Source organism: Lepus europaeus, chromosome 18 (genome assembly GCF_033115175.1).
Source record: "Lepus europaeus isolate LE1 chromosome 18, mLepTim1.pri, whole genome shotgun sequence".
NCBI classification, from domain to species: domain Eukaryota; kingdom Metazoa; phylum Chordata; class Mammalia; order Lagomorpha; family Leporidae; genus Lepus; species Lepus europaeus.
Window position 1 is genome coordinate 19,421,356 of NC_084844.1, and position 19,788 is coordinate 19,441,143.

Sequence of the window (19,788 nt, forward strand, 5' to 3'; positions counted from 1 at the left end):
GCGTAGTGTCCTGGGCGGCCAGTGCGCGTGCACGGGACCCCAGTGAGCAGGCTGCTGTGCCCGCCCTGAGTGGTCACAGGTGTGTGGACCTGAAGCTAAAGACTTTAGTTTTGGTTTTTGCTTTGGATCCTGGGGTGAATTTTCTGTTGAACGTTTTCCCCTCCTACTTATTTATAATTTTTTTTGGCACTTAAAGACATTTGAATATAAAACGTGTAAATAGTCCACGGCGGCGGGCAGCAGATGGATCCCGTGGCCGGCAGCTGCATGAGCAGCGCTCACCCCCCAGCCTCGGTCTGGGGCTGCCTTCGGAACCCTCACTCCGAAGGCAACGGGGCTTCCGGGCTGCCCCACTACCCCCCGACCCCATTCTCCTTCCACCAGAAACCAGACTTCCCGGCGACAGCAACGGCCGCGTACCCCGACTTCTCGGCCTCCTGCCTGGCGGCCGCCCCGCACAGCCTACCCCGGGAAGAGCGTGTCTTCAGCGAGCAGCACCCCGCCTTCCCACAGCCCCCCGACTGGCACCTCCCAGTCTCGGAGGCCCGGCGACGGCTCAACCCGGGCCCTGTTGGGGGCTCCAGGGAGATGGGGGCCAGCAGCCCGAGCCCAGTGGACGCCACAGGAAGCCCAGGCGAGGACTGCGGGGTGCTTGGGAGCACTGCCAATGAGACAGAGAAGAAGTCGTCTCGACGGAAAAAGGAGAGTTCAGGTAGGTGGCCGGGGAGGAGCTCACCATTCCTTTACTGTGTGACCTTGGGGAAGTTACTCACCCTCTCTGAACCTAGGTGCCCTGATTATAAATGTCAAGCAATACTAACCTGTTCAACCCTAAAAGACTTTGGGGTTTCTTCCACTCAGAGTCCCAGGATTCTTTGATGATGGGAGCCAGGGCTACATCCCAGGAGTTCCTTGTCCCAGGGAGGATGCGCCTGCAGGAGAATAAAACAGGATCAGCAAAGATCTGGGGGGTCAGGGATGGAACCTGGGGTGCAGACGGACAAGGGCTAGGGAGGGCTCTCCTGCCCTCGGGCTGCCTCGGGGACATTCTTCTCCCTCCCCGCCCTGGCTGATTTCCCACGGTCCCAGGGCGGTCCCAGAGCCTTGGGAAGTCAGCCAGGACTGAGGCCGAGACCCTGGCCTCTCAGAGCCCAGAGGCAGGGCTGGGCTGGGGGAGGCAAAGGGCGAGGAGGGGAAGAGGGCTGAGATTTGGGGCCATCGCCCCCAAGCTGTCACGCTGTAGGCCCAGGCACAGCTCAGCTTGTTGAGGTCTGGCTGCCCCCAGCTGGGCTGCCCTGGGAGGGGTCCCCCTGGGTCGGGGTGCAGGCCTGGGGAGACTCAGTTGCACTGGAGCCCCAGAAGCTGAGGGTGGGGTGAGGCCCCTCCCGGAGGCGGAGCCTGTTGTTCCCCCACCTTCCCAGGAGGCCCTCCGGGCTTCTCTCACTGCCACTCACCTTTCCTCTGATTCCCTGTCCCGCCCCAGCCTCCTGTCCTCGCAGGTGCCTTGGGGACACCTCTGGGGGACCCTCCCACTGGAGGGCGCCAGTGAGCGCTGAGAATCCTTGGTGCATGAGCCGCAGAGCTCTGCTCCCCCCTCGTGCCTTTGGCCGAGCACTGGGGGTGCGTGGGTGGATAAGCGGGGTCTCCCCGGGGGAGAGCACACCCTGAGGGCGGCAGAGGCCTGCAGGGGCTGTCAGCAGGCACTGAGCTGGCTCCATGGAGACCCATGGGTGTTCGAGGGGGAGGCAGCAGTGTCTCGATTCTATGCATGTCAAAGACAGTGTCCAGCTCATCTCGGTTTGCCCGGGACTTTTCCAGCATGGGGACGGAAAATCCTGTGTCCTGGGAAACTCCTGGGTCCCGGGCCAGCCAGGCGGGGAAACCAGCAGAGAAGTAGGTGTGAGGGCCAGACCCTGTGGCGATTCCATCATGGTCCTCAGTTAGCAATGACATTGGTCCCTCCAGGGCCCTTTAAATCCCTGCCTGGGGATTGGCCACGTATGGGGCGCTGCCTGCACCTCCTCTCCAGGAGCTCTCAGCCCCCTGGCCCTGTGCGTCGTGGAAGAGCCTGCCGCTGCGGCTCTTCCCTCTCTGCCCACATCCCGAGCTTTCCAGGGAACGGAGAACCAAGGGCACTGGGAAGAGACGGAAAGCCAAGAGCCGGCTGGGCCTGGGCACAATGTTTCATCATTCCGAGTTGCAGTAAAATCCAGATATGCAGTCTTTCCTTTTGGCCACTGGCCGATGGCACTGTGCGAGGGAGTCAGCGCACAGGCCTGGCGCTGACCACCCCAAGAGCATGCGCTCTGTGTTGACGCCGGGCACTCCTCCTGGGCCTCTGGGCTGTCCTCGGGGTCCCTTCAGGAGCAGGCTCAGCTCCCATCCGGTTCCAGCCTGCTCCCTGTGCAGCATGCAGATCCTTATTACCCGGTTGCTGGATTCTTCTTGTGGAATTTAACTGGAAGGAAGGAGGAGGCAGGAAGGTGAGCTTTGCAGGAGCCCAAAGAGACAGGAAAGTGACGAGTAAGGCTCACAACCGACTCCGGGGACCTGGAATTCCGCTCCGGAGAGGCAGACCCACAAAGAACCCCCCCCCCACACACACAGGGCCTAAGTCACGGGTGGAATCCTCTCTCCATTTAAACTTTGGAGACTATGTCCACTGTGGATTTTTTGCATTGTTTGATTTTTTAAAAACAATGCGTTGACATAATGTTAATGGTGATGGCTGAGGTCTTGGGGCCCTTTCATAACTTCAGCAAAGTTCTAAAAGCCTCGCAGCCTCTGCTCTCCCGGCTGTGAGATGGGGACAGCATCCGCGGCGAGTCTCTGGGAGGGGGCGAGCAGGGGTCCAGGCGATCAGCACAGGGCCTGGCCCAGCGTAAGGGTTCAGTCCGTAGCTGCTGCTCACGGTATTGGGCCCATATTTCCTGAATCAGCCTTCAGAACACAGGGTCTGCCAGAGGGGGCCAGTGGAACGCAACGTTCCAAAATTGCTGTCAGAAGTCGTGTCTGGAGTAGGAGACGTGGGAAATTCTTGCCGTCATCTTGGCCTGAAATTCCAGTTGTCATGAGGCAGGAGCTTGGAGCTCGGAGCTCCGCGGTCCGGTGGGGAGATTTCGAGGTGGGTTGTGCCTAACAAATGCTTCCCATCCTGGCTGGCCTCCCCTCCCCCCCCCCCCCCCCGACAAAGGAAGTGTGGAATGTCCCCCACTCCCCTCCCCCCGCCAGCCCCTGCTGCTCCCCCTCGCCCCCACTGGAAGCTGGAGCTGATTGGATCCGGTACACGACCAGGAGACCCGAGACCCGTTCGCACGCGTAGAGCCGAATCGGAGGCGGGGGTGGGGGGTTAGGGGAGTGGGGGGAGCAGTGTTATCTTACCCTCACCACTCCCTGACCCCGGCCATGGGTGTTAAAGACCCCTGCTGGCCCGACAGCTGCGAGGCCACTGCTGTTGTTGTTCCCCCTCGCTGTCTTGCTACCGTGGTTGTCTCTAATTTATGGGAACAAGGGATTTCGCGGCGATTTCCTGACGGGTTCAAGGGAAGGTTGTGTGTGATCCGCCAGGCTACAGGTGAATGGGCTCGGCCGTCCGGGAGAGCCGCCTGTTCGCTCTTGCACTCGCGCTGCCCTCCCGCTCGGCCGCCCCCACCTTTCCTCAGCCTCCATGTGTCCCGTCCCGCTCTCCTACTTCCTGCTAATTCAAACCCTGGGAGGCAGCAAGCAATGGCTCAAGTAGTTGGGTCCCTGCTACCTAGGTAGGAGACCTGGATAGGGTTCCAGGCTCTTAGTTTTGGCCGGGTGGAACCCTAGTTGCAGATGGAAGACCTCTCTCTCTCTCTCTCACTCTGCCTTCCAGACAAATCGTCCAGGTTGTGGCATACAATGAGGTTTCCTTCTCCACAAGCCTGAGCGCTATCCCACTGCATGTCTACACTGCACTTTTCTCCCTTTATCTGTTCATGGACATTGAGGTTATTTCCACCTCCTGGCAGCTGTGGATGGCGTGGCCGTGATGTGGATGGGTAAATCTCTCTTTGAGATCACCTTTTTTATTCTCCTGGGCGGCCTGTTAAGTTTATTCTTAAGCATCTTGGTTTTTAGAGGCTCCTGTGAATGGGATTGTTTTCTCGACTGCCCTCCGGGTTGCTCGCGGGGAGCCCACAGAAACGCAGCTGACCTCGTGCGTCGCTTTGTAGGCTGCAACTTTGCTGAACTCGTCTATGAGTCTGTGCAGCCTCTGCAGGTGGAATCCACAGAGATTTCCACAAACAAGCTCATGCCGTCTGCAAACGGAATCATGTCACTTCTTCCTTTCACATTTAGATGCCTTTTATTTCTTTCCTTTAAAAAAAAAGATTTATTTATTTATTTATTTATTTGAAAGGCAGAGTTACAGAGAGGCAGAGCCAGAGAGAGAGAGAGAGAGAGAGGTTCTTCATCTGCTGGTTCACTCCCCAGATGGCCACAACGGCCCGAGCGGTGCTGATCCGAAGCCAGGAGTCTCCCAAACAGGTGCAGGGGCCCAAGGACTTGGGCCGTCCTCTACTGCTTTCCCATGCCATAGCAGAGAGCTGGATTGGAAGTGGAGCAGCCGGGACTAGAACTGGCGCCCATATAGGATAGCAGCACAGCAGGCGGCGGCTTCACCCACTACACTGTAGCGCCGGCCCTGTTTCTTTTCTCTTACCTGATTGGCTAGTACCTCCAGTGCATTCTTGAACAGATGTGGCGAGAGTGGGCATCCTTGCCTTGTTCTGATCTGAGAGAAAAAGCTTCCCATTCGCCACCACTGAGCATCACGTTGGCGGTGGGCGTTTCCCATGGAGACTTTACAATGTTGGGGAAATTTCTTCCTGGGTGTCCAGGAATCCTTCCTTGTCCTCCCTTCCCACACACATGGAGCTGCAAACCACAGCTGGCTTTGCCTCCAGAGTTAGAGGTGCATGCTGCTGCTTCTCCCCCCAAAACTGACGTGCCTGGGGGGGCGGGAGTGGCATGTGGATCATCTGTTCAGACTCCTTAGCACCTAGTGAAACCTCCACAGCCAGGCCTGCGGTCGGCCGTTCAATCTGCAGTCGGCCGTTCAATCCCCCCGACCCCCACCCCACTGGGTCTGCTGCCTGGCCTGAGGGTCCAGGACTTTCACAGTTCCACTTATGAGAAGGGTTTTCGGAAAGCCAGGCTGCGGCCATAAAACCAGCCCTGGGGCAGAGTGAGTGTTGGGCTCAGAAGACACACGAACGCCCACGTGCAGACTGGGCAGAGTCTGCAGGAGCCCTCCACGGGCTCACATGTGGAGACAGAGACGCAGCCTCCATCTTCCAAGTCTCCCCGGATGCTGGCAGCGTCCCAGCTAGCCCACGCTCAGAGCTTGGCCAGGCAGAGTGACCCAAGCTCGGTCAGAGCCTTGGCCATGTGCTGCCAGCCAGGCCCGGGCCACTGCAGACCTGGGCAGGGCGTGCTTTGAGGAGGCTGTCCCTCCTGTGCCCTGAGCCCCTCCTGACCCAATCCCAGAACCCCCTGGGCGAGGAAGAATCCTTAAGGCTCAGAGGAGCCATTGTGAGAGAAAAGAGAGCACTTTCCCCCTTGGCCCGTGGCTCTCCCGGAGTCCCCTGCCTCCTGGCTCCAGGCCCTGCCCCTCCTCCTCTGCGAGAGATGGGAGCCCAGGCCGGGACCTCAGGCCTCAGCCACTGTTGTGAGCTCGGGGGCACCAGCACCAATCCTGTGACCGGGCCTGCTCAGGCCCCTGACCAGGTAGTCAGAAAGTTCTGAACGAAACAAATTCCTGCCACGGCAGCTGGATTTGACCAGCCTCCAAGTCCTCAGCTCTGCCCACTGCCCTGTCGTGCCAGGGGCCCAGGGGCCCCGCCCGGCTCACCTGTTGCTCTGGCTTCAATACAGCAGGGGCCCCTGGGCCCAGAGAGGTATGGATGAGTCAGAGGCAAAGAAGCCCCTTCCTCCCGAGAGGCAGGACCCAGGGCCAGTCCCTGTCCCAGCCCTCCTCTCCTCCCCGACCCAGCTCAGCTCCAACCTCTGGCCAGGGTCCGCCCCCACCCATCGCTTCACCTCACCTGTCCCTGTCTCTCTGCACACGATGCAAGGTGGAGGGACCGAGTGAGTAGCAGGCCTGGGTCCAGGAGCCCACACTTCCGCTGGTGACAGCTGAGGGCGACATCTGGAACTCATCGACACAAAGGCCAGTGTTGTCCGGGCCTCCCCCAGCCCCTCTCAAAGGTTGCCGCTGCTCCCCTTCCCCTGCTGCTTCCCTGCCCCCCGCCTCCGACTCCCCTTCCACGTCCCCACACTCCATCTCATCGTCCAGTTTGGCCCAGGCTCCATCATCCCTGACCATCCTCCCTGTCCCACCCCACCTCGGCAAAATCCACTCCAACACCAGGCATCCCCGATCTAGAAGAGTTTAAGTATCTCCCAGAAAACACACCCTGCATTCCCCAGCCCCACTGCTGGCTTCTCAAAGAGGCTGAGAGGCGCCCACAGGAGAGGGAACGGCCCTGGACATGGGGTGGGGAGGACAGGATCACCCCAGGAGACCAGGGAGAGTGGCCAACTGGTCCCGGAGTGGCTCCATCCAAGTCTCTCCCCTCTGCATGAGCTGACTGTCCTGAAGCTGAAGGTAGCAGACCTGGTGAGAACCCGACGTAGCCACGTAGCAAGAGCCCGGGGAGCCAGCCTCGCTTACTGACATCACCCCCCAAACATGCCTTCCCCTGCTCTCCCCGGGCAGTCCCAGGAACACAGCGCTGAAGTGGACACAGCCTCCCAGTGCAACGTGTGGCTGTAGCCCTGGTCTGGTTCTGGGAGCCTCGGGCAAGCCATTTCGTCTCTGGGTCTTAATTTTCTCCTCTGATCAATGGGCTGATGTGGCCCTTACCTCACAGAACAGTCAAGAGCAAACCATGGGAAGTAGCCCTGTAGTGTGGACACAACTTTCGGTCAAGAAAATGCGGGTTCCAGCCCCAACCCTGGTGCTAGTCTGTTGCATGTCCTTAAGGGAGTCCCGAACCTTCTCCAGGCTCGCCCAGGAAATGAAAAGGCTCCAGCGGATCATCTCAAGCCTCCTGGAGCTTTATTACTCTACGAATCTGCTGCACACGTGCAAATCCAAAAGCAGCTGCTCCTGGGGCCGGGGGCCGGAAGTCCGTGGCAAATCACCGCTCTCCTCGGGGCTCATGGCTGTTCTTGTAGCTTCGGAGAGCAGTCTGTGGTGAGGGGCGGGCCATGTGCCACTGGGTCTGACTGAAGCCCCCCGTAGCCCCGATGAAGCTGTCTGCTCACTTTGGAAGCCCCGCCCACCGTGACAGCTACTTCTGAAATGGTTTGCCTCGCAGGGTGTAAAAGCTCGCGGTGGAAACCGCAGTCACACACACATCCTGTTTGCATTTCTCTGGGCACAGTCAACTGCTCCCTCGTGGCCTGCCTGATCCTGAGGCCGTGCAGGGGCTGGGGAGCGGGGCGGGGGGGAGGGGGCTCCTCCAGCTGAGACCTTGCATCCTGCCTCTGAGTGCGCCTGGAAGCGGCACCAGCTGCCCCGGAGAGAGAAACACCAGGAGGACCGAAATGGATGGTCATCCGGGTCACATCTGGCCACGGCCCTGGAAGCACGGACTGCCGAAGGGCTGACGCAGTAGTGGCTGATGGTGGCCACAGAGCTACGAAGAGACACAGAAAAGTAGGAGAGTGGGGAAAAGAGCCGAGAGGCCAGCCGTGTGAGAGCCGGCCCCTTCGCACAGTCTGGACACGGGCGCCTGACGGCGCATCTTACTGGAGCCCCGCCGAGAACCATCTCTGCACCATCGTCTCCGGGGAACCTTTCCCGAGGGCCCTTTCAGTGGCAAAGGCGTGCCAGGCACTGAGCTAGGGGACAACCCTCGGCACGGCTCTCCTGTCACCTCCTCCCCAGCCTGTGTCACAGTGGGCACAGCTGTTCCTGTGCTGTAGACAGGAAGCTGAGGCTCAGAAAACGCCTCTTGGGAGCCAGCACCTTTGGGTGTCAAGGCCCAGCTCTCAGCAGGGCCTCAGATGCCTCTGCAAGAGTGACCACCCCGTACTCGCCAGGGTGAGGAGAGGGAGGGTCCCCGGCCTGGCCCCCATCTTTGGGCTGAGGACGTGGGAAGGATGGAGGGGCAGTGGCACTCTGGAACGACGAATGCACATGGCCAGCCCTCAGCTCTGGCCATAGGGAGGAACCAGGAGCTGAAATGAGAACTCAGAGTTCAAGACCAGGCGTTCTCAACAGAAGGGCAGTGGGGGGGAGGGAGAAGGAAGAGGATTTGTGTGTTGGGCACAAACTCTGCCACCAATTTCCCAGGGGTAAAAGAACTTAAACTAAACCCATTCTTCTGTACATGGGGAAACTGAGGCCCAGAGAGGGGAGAGAGGCGTCTGGGGAAGGAAGCAGCTCTCTACCCGGGCTGTGAGTTATTTCCGTGCACGCGGGGGTGGGGATGGGGTGCACAAACTGTGCACCTGAGCTGGCAGACCCAACACCCCCAGCCAGAAATGGCGAGAAAGCGCTCGTGGCTTTTCTGGGTGCTCTGTTCAATGTTGGTGAATATGGTGCCGTTTTTCTCCCATTGCAGAACGAGGGGACCTTAGCTTCCACCGCAGGGTTCAGAGCTCGGGTCCTACACTCCCAGTGCTTTCAGAGCTCCCAACAGCAAGGGAGGCTGATCCCGTTCTGGAAGCTGGGGACAGACGGGGTCTCTCGCCCACCACCAGTAGGTGTGAGTCGCTGAGGTCCTCCGTTCCTAACCCAGGCTGCTTCTTACCATTCATTTCTTCTGGAAGTAGGCTCTGAAGCCCCAGGGTCTACACTGGACATGCGGAGCCAGGGCAGGAGAAGTGGGTAGGGGGCTTGGCTTGCCCACCCGGCCAACGCAAAAGCAGCCCTCCTGGGGCTTTCTAGGGAGGACTTTCTAGGGAAGGGGGCTCGGGACGCCATGGGCTCCTAGCACACCCAGGCAGGCCACAGGGAGCCCTGGGAGCCCTGGTGGTAGAGATGGGGAGAAGCCGTGAGCTAACTTCAGGGAAGCCAGGGCATCGGACACCAGGGCTGTGGGCCTCAGCTCCAGGCAGGTAGATGGGGGTTCAGCGTCTGGGCTTCTCTAAGGCCGCTTCTTGTCAGCACAGAGCAAGACCAACAGATGCTCATCAGGGCCCTCGTGTGGGCCTGGCACAGGAGCACCAAGCGGGCAAATGTGGGGTGGGGGGGGAGACGGGGGAGTAGTCTCCCCAGAGAGGGAGCTTGCAGTGAGACTGTCCTCACACAGGGTGTGCAGCACAGAAGGGGCGACCACCGGGCCCCCGGGGTCACAGGGCACTGGGGGCTGAGGGTGAGAGCGGGGGACATCCAGCAGTGTTCAGCCCTTAGCTGGCGGCTCACGGAGTTGTAAGCACCCAGTATGTTTCGTGTTTACCGATGTTTTCTGCACATATTAGCTCTTCCTAGGAACCCTGGGAACTGGGCGCTCTATTTGCCCCAATTTCTTGATGAAACTGAGGCCGAGAGAGAGAAAGCGGCTTCCTCAAAACCTCCATAAGGCGATCAGGATTCAGACCGCCCGGCTGCCCACTCCCAGGACCGTGGCAGGCAGGCCTGCGGACAGGAGGAGGTCGTGAAACGACCCCCACCCCAGCCACACCCGGAATTTAAGCCGCTGCCCGCGTTTCCTGGCCCGCGGGCCAGGACGTGCTCCGTGAAGGCCTTCCATCCGCTGCGTGACCCACACTCCCGGGCCCGCAGCCAGGACAGGGCGAGGCGCCGGCACCGGCCAAGGCCGGAGGACTCCTCCGGGACCCCGGCCCGGGGCTGCTCGTCCTTCCCCTCCGGCCCACGCTCCCGCTTCCGGAGGGGTCTGGGCTTGCCTTCTCTGCCGGGGGAGGGAGGCAGGGACCGCCGGGCAGGCAGCCCGCGCCGAGAAACGCCCCCGTTCCCTGCTCTCCTCGCTGCGGACGACCAGCCCCGACCAGGCGCGGGCCCCTGGGCGTCGGGGCCACACCGAGCCCCTCGGCCCGCTCAGGTTTGCGGGGCCGTGGCGGCGCGCCCACTCTCCTGCAGGCGCGGGGCGCGGACGCGCAGTGCGGGGTGGGCCCGGCGGCGCGCATGAACCGCTGCTCCGCGCGCAGCCAGGCCGCCCACCTGGGACTTCTCCCAGGCTTCCGTGCAGCGTGGCGCGGGGCGGAGGGCCAGGAAACCGAAATGCAAAGGGATTGAGTGGAAAGCAGAGGAAGCGGTGAGACGGGAAGCAGCCAGGCTCGGAGTTCCACACTGGGTGGCCGGGTTGCTGTGGGGTTTCCGCCTGCCCTCCCCCGGCGCGGTTTGGCTGCTTCACCGAGGGCGCGGGCGGGCCCCTGACTTACGTCACCCTCGTCTGAGTCCCTCCAGCCGCAGGCCAGGTGGGCCTGGACCCGGCCTCGGAGAACAGAGGCTGCCCCCTCCCGCCCCCACCCCAGCAAGGTGGAGGTAGGGCACAGCTTTCCGTAAAGCACCTGCCTGAGCCACAGCCTCACGGCGTGAAAGAGCCGCGCGTGGGAGCCTGGCGTGAACGGCTCTGGTTGCGTTCACGCCACGCGGGCGCGCGCTGTGCGGGTGGATGGGGCTCCTCCCCGCGCCCTCCACGGGCCTTCACTGCTGAAGAGAAAGGGAGCCGCCTCTCCCCTGCAGCCCTTTCACCTGCGGGGCATTTCAGGGTTTCTAAACCCGCCCTGCCACACCTTTGAACCCGTGTGTGGGTCAACCCTTCTGGGTTTGGTTCCTGCTACTTACTGGCTGGATGCGCTGGGACAAAACTTCTCCGCGTTAGTTTTCTGGTCTCCAAACTGGGATTAACCCTAGATCAGCTGGTTGGGTTGTTGTGAGGATTCCGTGGTTGAGAGCCTGGCCCAGGGGCCTGTGCTGCAGCGCAAGGGGGTTAAGCCACTGGTTGGAGTCCCAGCTGCTCTGATTCCAGCTCCCTACTAATGCGCTTGGAAAAGCAGCCGCAGACGGCCCAAGTGCTTGGGCTCCTGCCACCCGCATGGGAGACCCGGATGAAGGTCATGGCTCCAGATTGCGTCCATTTGGGGAGTGAACCAGCAGATGGAAGATCTCTGTCCCTCTGGCTCTGTAACTCTGCCTTTCAAATAAATAAAATACATCTTAAAAAAAAAAAAAAGGAAAGAAAGCTAGCAAGCAAGCGTGGCACAGGGTGTGTACCCGTGGCTCTGTTGGCAATGATGACTGAGCCCTGCTGTGTCTAACCGAGAGCCTTTTCCCGGGATCTCCATGGCCTTGCAGACTTGGCCCTTGGGCCCAGTTGGAGCAGGCCCTGCGATTCCACACCTCTACCAGCTGCTCAGCAATTCGGATGCTGCTGGCTGCCAGCACCCTGTGAGTTACGGGGTCACAGAGAAGGTTGAGAGGTCAGGGGCGCTGGTTAAAACAGTGCTGGGCGCCACCCCAAAGCTCCTGAGAATGTGCATTTTTTTCCAACACGTTCTCAGGTGAGGCCGATGCTGCGGGGCTGGGGGCCGCCCCTGGAGATCTTGTCACATCTTCCCCCACAAGCCGCAGCCCCTGGTGATGCCACACGGGGAGGAGTGCTGGGCGGCAGAGGTCATTAAAGCTGCTTTGGGAGTCGACAGGAGAGGTGAAGGTGGGGGATGCCTGAGGCTGGGACCTGAAACGCTTGCCGGCTGTCGTGGGGGTCAGACACTAGAGGAGATGAAGGGGAAGGGGAGCATCTTCCTCGGCCTCCCTCGGAGATCAGAGACTGGGGGAGGCTGCCGAGGACACACCTCAGGGCACGGGCGCCCCCGAGGCTCACGTCTTCCCATCTGGGGTCCTGTCTCCCCCAGACTCCCAGGACAACCGCGGGAAGTCGGACGGCAGCAGCAAAGCCCGCAAGGAGAGGACGGCCTTCACCAAGGAGCAGCTGCGGGAGCTGGAGGCCGAGTTCGCGCACCACAACTACCTGACACGGCTCCGGAGATACGAGATCGCCGTGAACCTGGACCTGTCCGAGCGGCAGGTGCGGCCCCTCCTCTTGGCTGCCCCCTCCCCCGCCCCTGACTCCCACTCCAGACCTTCTCCACCTTCTTCTCCCCCGACCCTGTCCTGTGCGTCTCAGCTCTGGCTGTGCCCGTGCATCACATAGAGATGTGAATCCCACCTCGACCAGGCTCTGCCCCCGGGCACCATTTCCATCGGTCTGGACCGAACCAGGTGTCCTCCTGGCTCAGTGATTGAAACGGCGTCACGTGCAGTCAGGGGTGAAGCTTCTGATCCGGTGAATCCCCCAGACTCGGTGGGCCTGGGAGTCACCGAGGCGCTTGTTCAGACACAGTCGGGAGCTTCCAGGTTTGCAGTTGCAATGAGTGGGCCCGGGAATCTGAACTTCTACTAAGTTTGCTGGGTGGGGTGACGGTGCAGCTGGCTCCTGGCGCGCTCAGAAAAGCTTCTGCGATCTGGTGTTTGAGCTTTCCCTCGGCGCCTCCCAGCCCACCCACACCCATGCTCTGGTGTGGAGCAATTTTTAATAATAATATAATAATAATAATAATAATTGATAGCAGCTTTCATTTGACACAGCACTAGTGCTGAGTTTGGAATCAGAATATCTTGATCCAAATCCTGCTGCTACCCTTCCTGGCCCTGTGACCTCGTGTAGGTCATGGGATCGTATCCCGGCCTGTGGGTGCCGAGGAGGCTAAGATGAGCAGAGCTGTCTAAATTGCACCGTGCTTATACGTGTACCCGAGGAGGAGGTGCCAGCCCTCTGCGCCCACAGTAATGGAGGCTGGAGGGAGACGGTGTCGGCTGAGTGTCTGAAAGGGGCACAAATGCAGAGGAAATCCTTTTTTGAAGATTTATTTATTTATTTGAAAGGCAGAGTGACAGAGAGAGGGAGAGAGCCACAGAGAAAAGGAGACACAGAGACAGAGAGAGAGAGAGCGAGCTTTCATCCACTGGTTTATTCCCAATTGGCCACAGAGCTAGGAGCCTGGAACTGCATCCTGGTCCCCCACATGGGTGCCAAGGGCCCAAGCACGTGGGCCGCCACGACTGCCCTCCCAGGCAGGAAGCTGGGTGGGAAGCTCGGGGCAGCCAAGACTCAAGCTGGCATTGCAGCCGTGGCTTAACCTCCGTGCCACAACACCAGCCCAGCAGAATGAGTTCTAGGCAGACAAAAAGCCAGGCCTCTGGGCAGACGCTGTGGCCTCCCTATAGTCTCAGGTTCTGGGGCCTTTGTGGGAAGTGAGAACAAGATCAGGTTTCCTGGGGCCAGCGCTGTGGTGTAGTAGATTAAGCCTCTGCCTGTGGCGCTGGCATCCCATATGGGTGCTGGTTCAAGACCTGGCTGCTCCACTTCCGATCCAGCTCTCTGCTGATGGCCTGGGAAAGCAGTAGAAGATGGCCCAAGTCCTTGGGCCCCTGCACCCGTGTGGGAGACCCGGAAGAAGCTCCTGGCTTCGGATCAGCACAACTCCGGCCTTTGTGGCCATCTGGGGAGTGAATCAACAGATGAAGGACCTCTCTCTCTCTCTCTCTCACTCCCTCTCTCTGTCTGTAACTCTGCTTCTCAAATAAATAAATCTTTAGAAAGAAAAAACAACCAGGTTTCCCACCGGGGTCCCTGGAGCTGTGCCCTGGCTGGCGTGGGCTTCGGCTTGGGGAGGGGTCCCCCCAGCCGCCCTGGGTGACCGGGCTCCTTTGCTTCCTCCCTCAGGTCAAGGTGTGGTTCCAGAACCGAAGGATGAAGTGGAAGCGTGTGAAGGGAGGTCAGCCCGTCTCCCCCCACGGGCAGGACCCCGAGGACGGGGACTCTGCAGCCTCACCCAGCTCGGAGTAAGGCTCTCCCCGGAGAAAAAAAGCTGAGAGCTGAGCCCCCTGCACACAGCCCGAGCCCAGTCCCACTTTCACCCTCTCCCTGGCCACCCCAGGGCGGCCTCTCCACATCTGGCGTTGACTCTTGGATGTGAAGGCGCCCAGCATTCCTGGGAGCCTGAGGCTTCCCAGAAAGCTCTGTCCAGCACTGCTCCACGTTAGCTGCGCCCTCGCCAGGGCCTTAGCTTCCCACACTCTGGTGGAATCATCCAGCATCTACTGGAGCGGCCGAATCTGGAAGCAGCCCCGGGGATGCTGGTTCCCGGGGATCTCTTGGCCGCCACCCACACCTCCTCCTGCCGTCTTCCGTCTGCACCAGCCAGGCCTCCTCCGGGTCTGGACGCCACCTGGCCTTCAGGGAGAGGAGTCCGCCTGCAGCTGGCGCCCCATAAACAGCAAAGGTTTCCCAAGAAAGGAAGCACTGGTGACACGTACCCCGGCCCAGCTTTCCTCCCAGGCTCCATGTCTGAGGCTTTGGGGGTCCTTAGCTGTCCCCAAGCCCCGGGGGAAATCTGTCAGAGGATTAAGGACAGCAGCTTCACGCCTGCAGCTCAGAAACCTGCCCCTGCTGCAGATCCAGTGGCCACGCGTCTTAACCGGGAAAAGACTGAGACACCGCCTGCTGTAGATCCCCCAGGCCTGTCCATGCTGGCGTCACAGGTAGCTGGGAAGGAGCCAGGCCCATGTAGCCGAGACGGCTGGGCAACGGCCACCAGAAGTGGAGCAGAGACTCCTTTTCATGCACTGTCTCTGGATTGAGATGCTGCCAGGTGCTCCCCCTGTGAAAGGCCGGAAAGCGGCTGCCGTGTCATAAAGAAGGGGACATCATGTGACAGCCGCCAGCTGAGGCCCAGGGCCAGGGAGCCCTGGAGTAGAAGGTTCTCCAGCCACAGTGTGCTGTGTTCTCCAAGGAATCTGACTGCGGGCAGCCCCGGACAGCAGCCCCTCTCCCCCACCCAGTGCAGCCAGCCCCTCCTGTCCCGTGTGCTCCTGTAACGCTGCCCCTGTGGGAGGCTCACGTGTTGCCAGGACTTCTGTGCACCCCTCTGGGGGACTGAAAGCCCAAGGGTGCCTGCAGCCTGGGACAGAGCCGCCCCTGCCTGCCCCGGCGCCTTCTCCCAGCCCCAGCAGCTGCTGCAGACGGAGGTCAGCAAGAGTTTGGATCTCTGGTGTGGGGATTTAATCACCCATGTGTAAAAATAACTGTGCCTCCCCATCCCAGAAAGGACAAGAGCTGTGAGAATGATTGCCAGACGAGATGGCTGGTTAGAGGGTGTGTGATTTTTTTTCTAAAGCATACTTCATATATTTTCTTAAGATTACATCAATCTAGCTATGCGAGGACAATTTGTAAGAAAACTCTTGGAGAAATAAAATCAATTTAAAAAAGCAAAGTTCCCAGGCCTTTTTCTTTGCAGAGCTGAGAGCCACAGTTCTGTGGGCAGCCTTCAGAGTCTCAGCCAATACCCGGCCTGATGGTGTTGGGAGGAAAACAAAAAAAAAAAGGTCAAATAGCAATAAAACCACATGAGGGACAATGTCCTCAATGCTATGTCATTATTTTTTTTTTGACAGGCAGAGTGGACAGTGAGAGAGAGAGATAGAGAGAAAGGTCTTCCTTTTCCATTGTTTCATCCCCCAAATGGCCGCTGCGGCCGGCGCACCGGGCTGATCCAAAGCCAGGAGCCAGGTGCTTCTCCTGGTCTCCAATGTGGGTGCAGGGCCCAAGGACTTGGGCCATCCTCCACTGCACTCCCGGGCCACAGCAGAAAGCTGGCCTAGAAGAGGGGCAACCGGGACAGAATCTGGTGCCCCGACCAGGGCTAGAACCCGGTGTGCTGGCGCCGCAGGTGGAGGATTAGCCTAGTGAGCCATGGCGCAGCGCCGGCCAATGCTATGTCTTTTTTTTATTTTTCAATTGGAAGGCAGAGAAACATGAATGGATGCACAGATCTTCCATCCACTGGGACTTCCGGTTTTCCTTGTCTGTCCCGAGTGTTCCTGCTCTGTGCCACAACACTTTGCCCTCACAGCTGGTTCCCAAGGATTGCTTGTTCCCGACTCCTCGCTCTGCCCCGAGATGATCCCATCTGCCTAGTTTTTTTTAAATGTGGTAAGATATACAGAACATTAAAGCCACCATGTTAACCATTTTTCATTGCTCAGTGGCGGTAAGTACATTCACACACCGTCCCCACCAGCCCCCTCCAGGACTTCCTCATATCGAACTGCAACTCTGCCCACTGAAAACGCTCACCCCCCATTTCCTCCCTCCATTCACCTGCATTTAGGTGTTGACTCCGGTCGGCCTCTGTTCTGAGTGCTTTACATGTATCAGCTAAGGGAATTCTATCTGCACCCTAAGAGATGGCACTTCTGTCCCCGAGTCACAGGGAGGTGACTGAGGCAGAGAAGCTAAGGAAGCTGAGGCTTCATAGTCAGTTGGGGGCTGCAGTGGATTGGGTCATTGGGCCCAATCATCTTCTTCCCTCTCTGGGGAAATAACCTCCTGGCCCGTTGCCCCGTGATGCACCTGCTATGGGAGGGGTGTCCTGCCCCACCTCACTGACAGCAGGCTGCCTCTGTGACCTGCTTTGGCCAATTCACTGTGAGCAGAGGTGAAGTTGCTGTGTCCACATGTGCAGAGTCACCGTGTGGCTCTCGCATTCTCTGTGCCCCTGCACGAGGCTGAGATGGGGGTTCCCCCTTTAACCTGCCTCTATAACAAGAAAGATGTAGAGCAAAGCCGCAGCTGGCCCCAAGGCCTTTTTGTGTGCCAGTGAGGACGTATAAGTGTGCTGGGGTCGTGGGTCACAGGTGCACAACCTCAGAAAGCTCCAGTGAAGAGCCCAGCCGCTCCAGTCCCAGGCCCATACTTCCCTGCCCCCAATGTGGGAGCTGGGGTTTCCGATGCGGAGGCCTACTGCCCTTTGCTGCCTTGGAGGGACCCCTCGGGTGCAGCCTATCTGCAGAGAAAGCCCCGTCCCCCCAGTGGGGCTACTCCTCTGCTGCTTGGGTCAGCTGCGTCCCAGAGTGCCTGGTTCAATCCTGGCGCCTCCGCTTCCAACCCAGCTTCCTGCCAATGTGCACGCTGGGAAGAACGGATAATGGCTCAAGTTCTTGTGTCCCTGCCACCCACATGGGAAACTCAGATTGAGTTCTAGGCTCCTGGCTTCAGCCTGCCCAGCCCTGACTGTTGCAGGCATCTGGAGCGTGAAGCAGCAGATGGAAGACCCCTCTGCGTATCTGTCTCTGCTATTCAAACACTCCCTGGTCCCCTTTCCCTCTTTGGCATTGGCGCCTAATTGGCCAATACTGGGTGAGCAGTAGCTGGGGCAAGCTGCTCTCCAAGTCGGTAAAAACCCTCTACTTTCTCTGGAGGGCAAAGCTGTGTGGCAAGCAAGGCCACCCGCTGGTGACTCCCTGATGTGAGCCAGTGACTGTGCCCAGAGATGGCGACATGGGAGGAATCCGAACAGCTGAGAATTCCCAGACGGTAACCTGGGTAATGAGTTTCTCCATCCTTGAAAGAGCATCAAGGACGAGCGAGTGCCTGGCTGCCCTTGTGGGAGAGGCAGAGAGGCGAGAGAGAGATGAAAGGGGCGGAGAATCCATTTCCGGATAAAAGGCCCGGAGGGGTTCAGGGCGGCCGAAATCCACCGCCTGCTTGGGCCAGGCCCCGGAGGGACGGACGGATGCATTTCTGACAGCTCTTCCGCTGGTCCAAGACAGCAACCAGCGTCGGCAAGGACCCCCTCTTCCTGTCTGCACCCCCAAAGTGCAACAGTAACTGGGTGGGCCCAAGCGGGTGGCTTTTTTCCTTCCATTGGGTGGAAATGTTTCCCATTAACAGCTAAGTATTTCCCCGCGAGGCAGGAGGACTTGTGCCTTGCCAAAGAAACCATGGCCAGCCGTGTCCCGCTTGGCTACAATGGGGGTGGCTCCTTCTCTCACTGGCCGCCCTTCCCAGCCCCAGGTGCTGCAAGCCCTGAACACCTTGGAAACGTCTCAGATCCGTGCTCCTTCCTCTCTGATGTTTCTATCACCCGTAGCCACTAGCGTGCCTTTTTCTCTGTCTTCCCAGCCTATGTGCATTCCTGCGTGGACCCTAGCACGATGTAAAATTCTTCCATTGTTTGCTTGTTTATTCATTGGTGGTCTGCTTTCCATGCTAGAAGGAAGGAAGGGGATGGATTTCTCTGACCACTGGAGTCCTAGCTACCAGCACGATGCCTGGCCCCTAATGAAGACTCCATGGAGAGTTAGTGGGTGGAAGGCTGGCTGCCTGGCTAACTTAGTGGCATCGCTTGGCTTTCTCAGCTCAGAAGTGCCCATTGCTGGACCCGTGGACCGTGTAGAAGCCCTGGCCCAAAAGCTGGTCGGATGGCTGCACGTAAACCAGGTCTTCAGACACCACAGGGTCTGGCTGGCCGTGGTCTTGAAGAGGAGACACCAGCGCTGTTTCTGCACCCCAGGGAAACGCTCTCTGATTCTGGTCGTGGGCCCAAGATCCTCTGTCAATTGCTCCCCCACCCCCTGAGCCCCGTCTAAACTCTGGACAAACCTCCTGCTTGTGACCCGCAGTTGGCAAAGAAACAGGTTCCAGGGCCCGACCCCTGGCAACGGCACGGCTCCGAGGCCAGTCTGATAACGCATGTCTCTGAGGGTGATGCTTAATAGCTTGAAGGTGACATCAGGGTTGGGAGTAATATCCGATTGAACAGAAAGAGACATGACCTAACTCGTCTCTCGCCGTGGGCCTGGCTGCGAGAGCTTCTCTTTATTAATTTCCTAACCGGAGCCGCTGGCTCATGACTGCAGCCTGTCCCCAGAGCTGGGGCCCAGGGCTGGGCTGAACTCCAGCGTTACTGGGAAGGGAGCCGGCTCAGCCAGAGACAGAACCCCCACGAAGGGCGTCAACCAGCGCGTCTGTGCTCATCTTGGCGGGAGCCCGCACATTCATGCCTTGGGAAGAACCCAGCAGGGCAAATCCTGTCCCTGAAAGCTCCCTCCTGGGACAGAAGTCACTTGGCTGCGAGCTTCCAGGAAGACGCTTGCTTCCCCGGCGGCTCTAAAGGACGGTTGCATTTGTCTATTTTTTTTAAAGATTTATTTTTATTTATTTGAAAGAGTTACAGAGAGAGGTAGAGACAGAGAGAGAGGTCTTCCATATGCTGGATCACTCTCCAAATGGCCGCAATGGCCGGAGTTGCGCTGATCCGAAGCCAGGAGCAAGGAGCTTCTTCCGGATCTCCCACACAGGTGCAGGGGCCCAAGGACTTGGGCCATCTCCCACTGCTTTCCCAGGCCACAGCAGAGAGCTGGATCGGAAGAGGAGCAGCTGGGACTAGAACCGTCACCCATATGGGCTGCCGGCACTTCAGGCCAGGGCGTTAACCTGCTAAACTACAGCACCAGTCCCGTATTTGTTTTTAAAATCCCATTTGCAAGCTGGCGCTGTGGCTCAACAGGCTAATCCTCCGCCTAGCGGCACCGGTACACTGGGTTCTAGTCCCAGTCGGGGCATCGGATTCTGTCCCGGTTGCCCCTCTTCCAGGCCAGCTCTCAGCTGTGGCCCGGGAGTGCAGTGGAGGATGGCCCAAGTGCTTGGGCCCTGCACCCCGTGGGAGACCAGGATAAGCACCTGGCTCCTGGCTTCGGATCAGTGCGGTGTGCTGGCCTCAGCGCGCCGGCCACGGCGGCCATTGGAGGGTGATCCAACGGCAAAGGAAGACCTTTCTCTCTGTCTCTCTCTCTCTCACTGTCTACTCTGCCTGTCAAAAATTTAAAAAAATAAAATAAAAAATCCTATTTGCAACCAGTTTTCCAGGAACACGAGTCCTGCCTAAAGCAGCCAGCACCCCAGGCCGAGAGCTGCAGCCTGGGTCCGAGCTGGCAGA

The 19,788-nt window shown here is 59.2% G+C and overlaps 1 protein-coding gene across 2 annotated transcripts; it reads left to right on the forward strand.

Moving 5' to 3' along the window:
* The first annotated feature begins 243 nt into the window (after positions 1-243).
* MEOX1 (mesenchyme homeobox 1) lies at positions 244-15,247 on the forward strand. Of its 2 annotated transcripts, XM_062174913.1 has the most exons (3): positions 244-712; positions 11,860-12,032; positions 13,731-15,247. In XM_062174913.1, exons 1-3 carry the CDS (start codon positions 244-246, stop codon positions 13,851-13,853), a joined length of 765 nt encoding a protein of 254 aa, XP_062030897.1. In that variant the 3' UTR covers positions 13,854-15,247. The 2 variants fall into 2 exon arrangements, with proteins under 2 accessions (XP_062030897.1, XP_062030898.1); XM_062174914.1 differs by lacking the exon at positions 11,860-12,032.
* Positions 15,248-19,788: the final 4,541 nt, after the last annotated feature.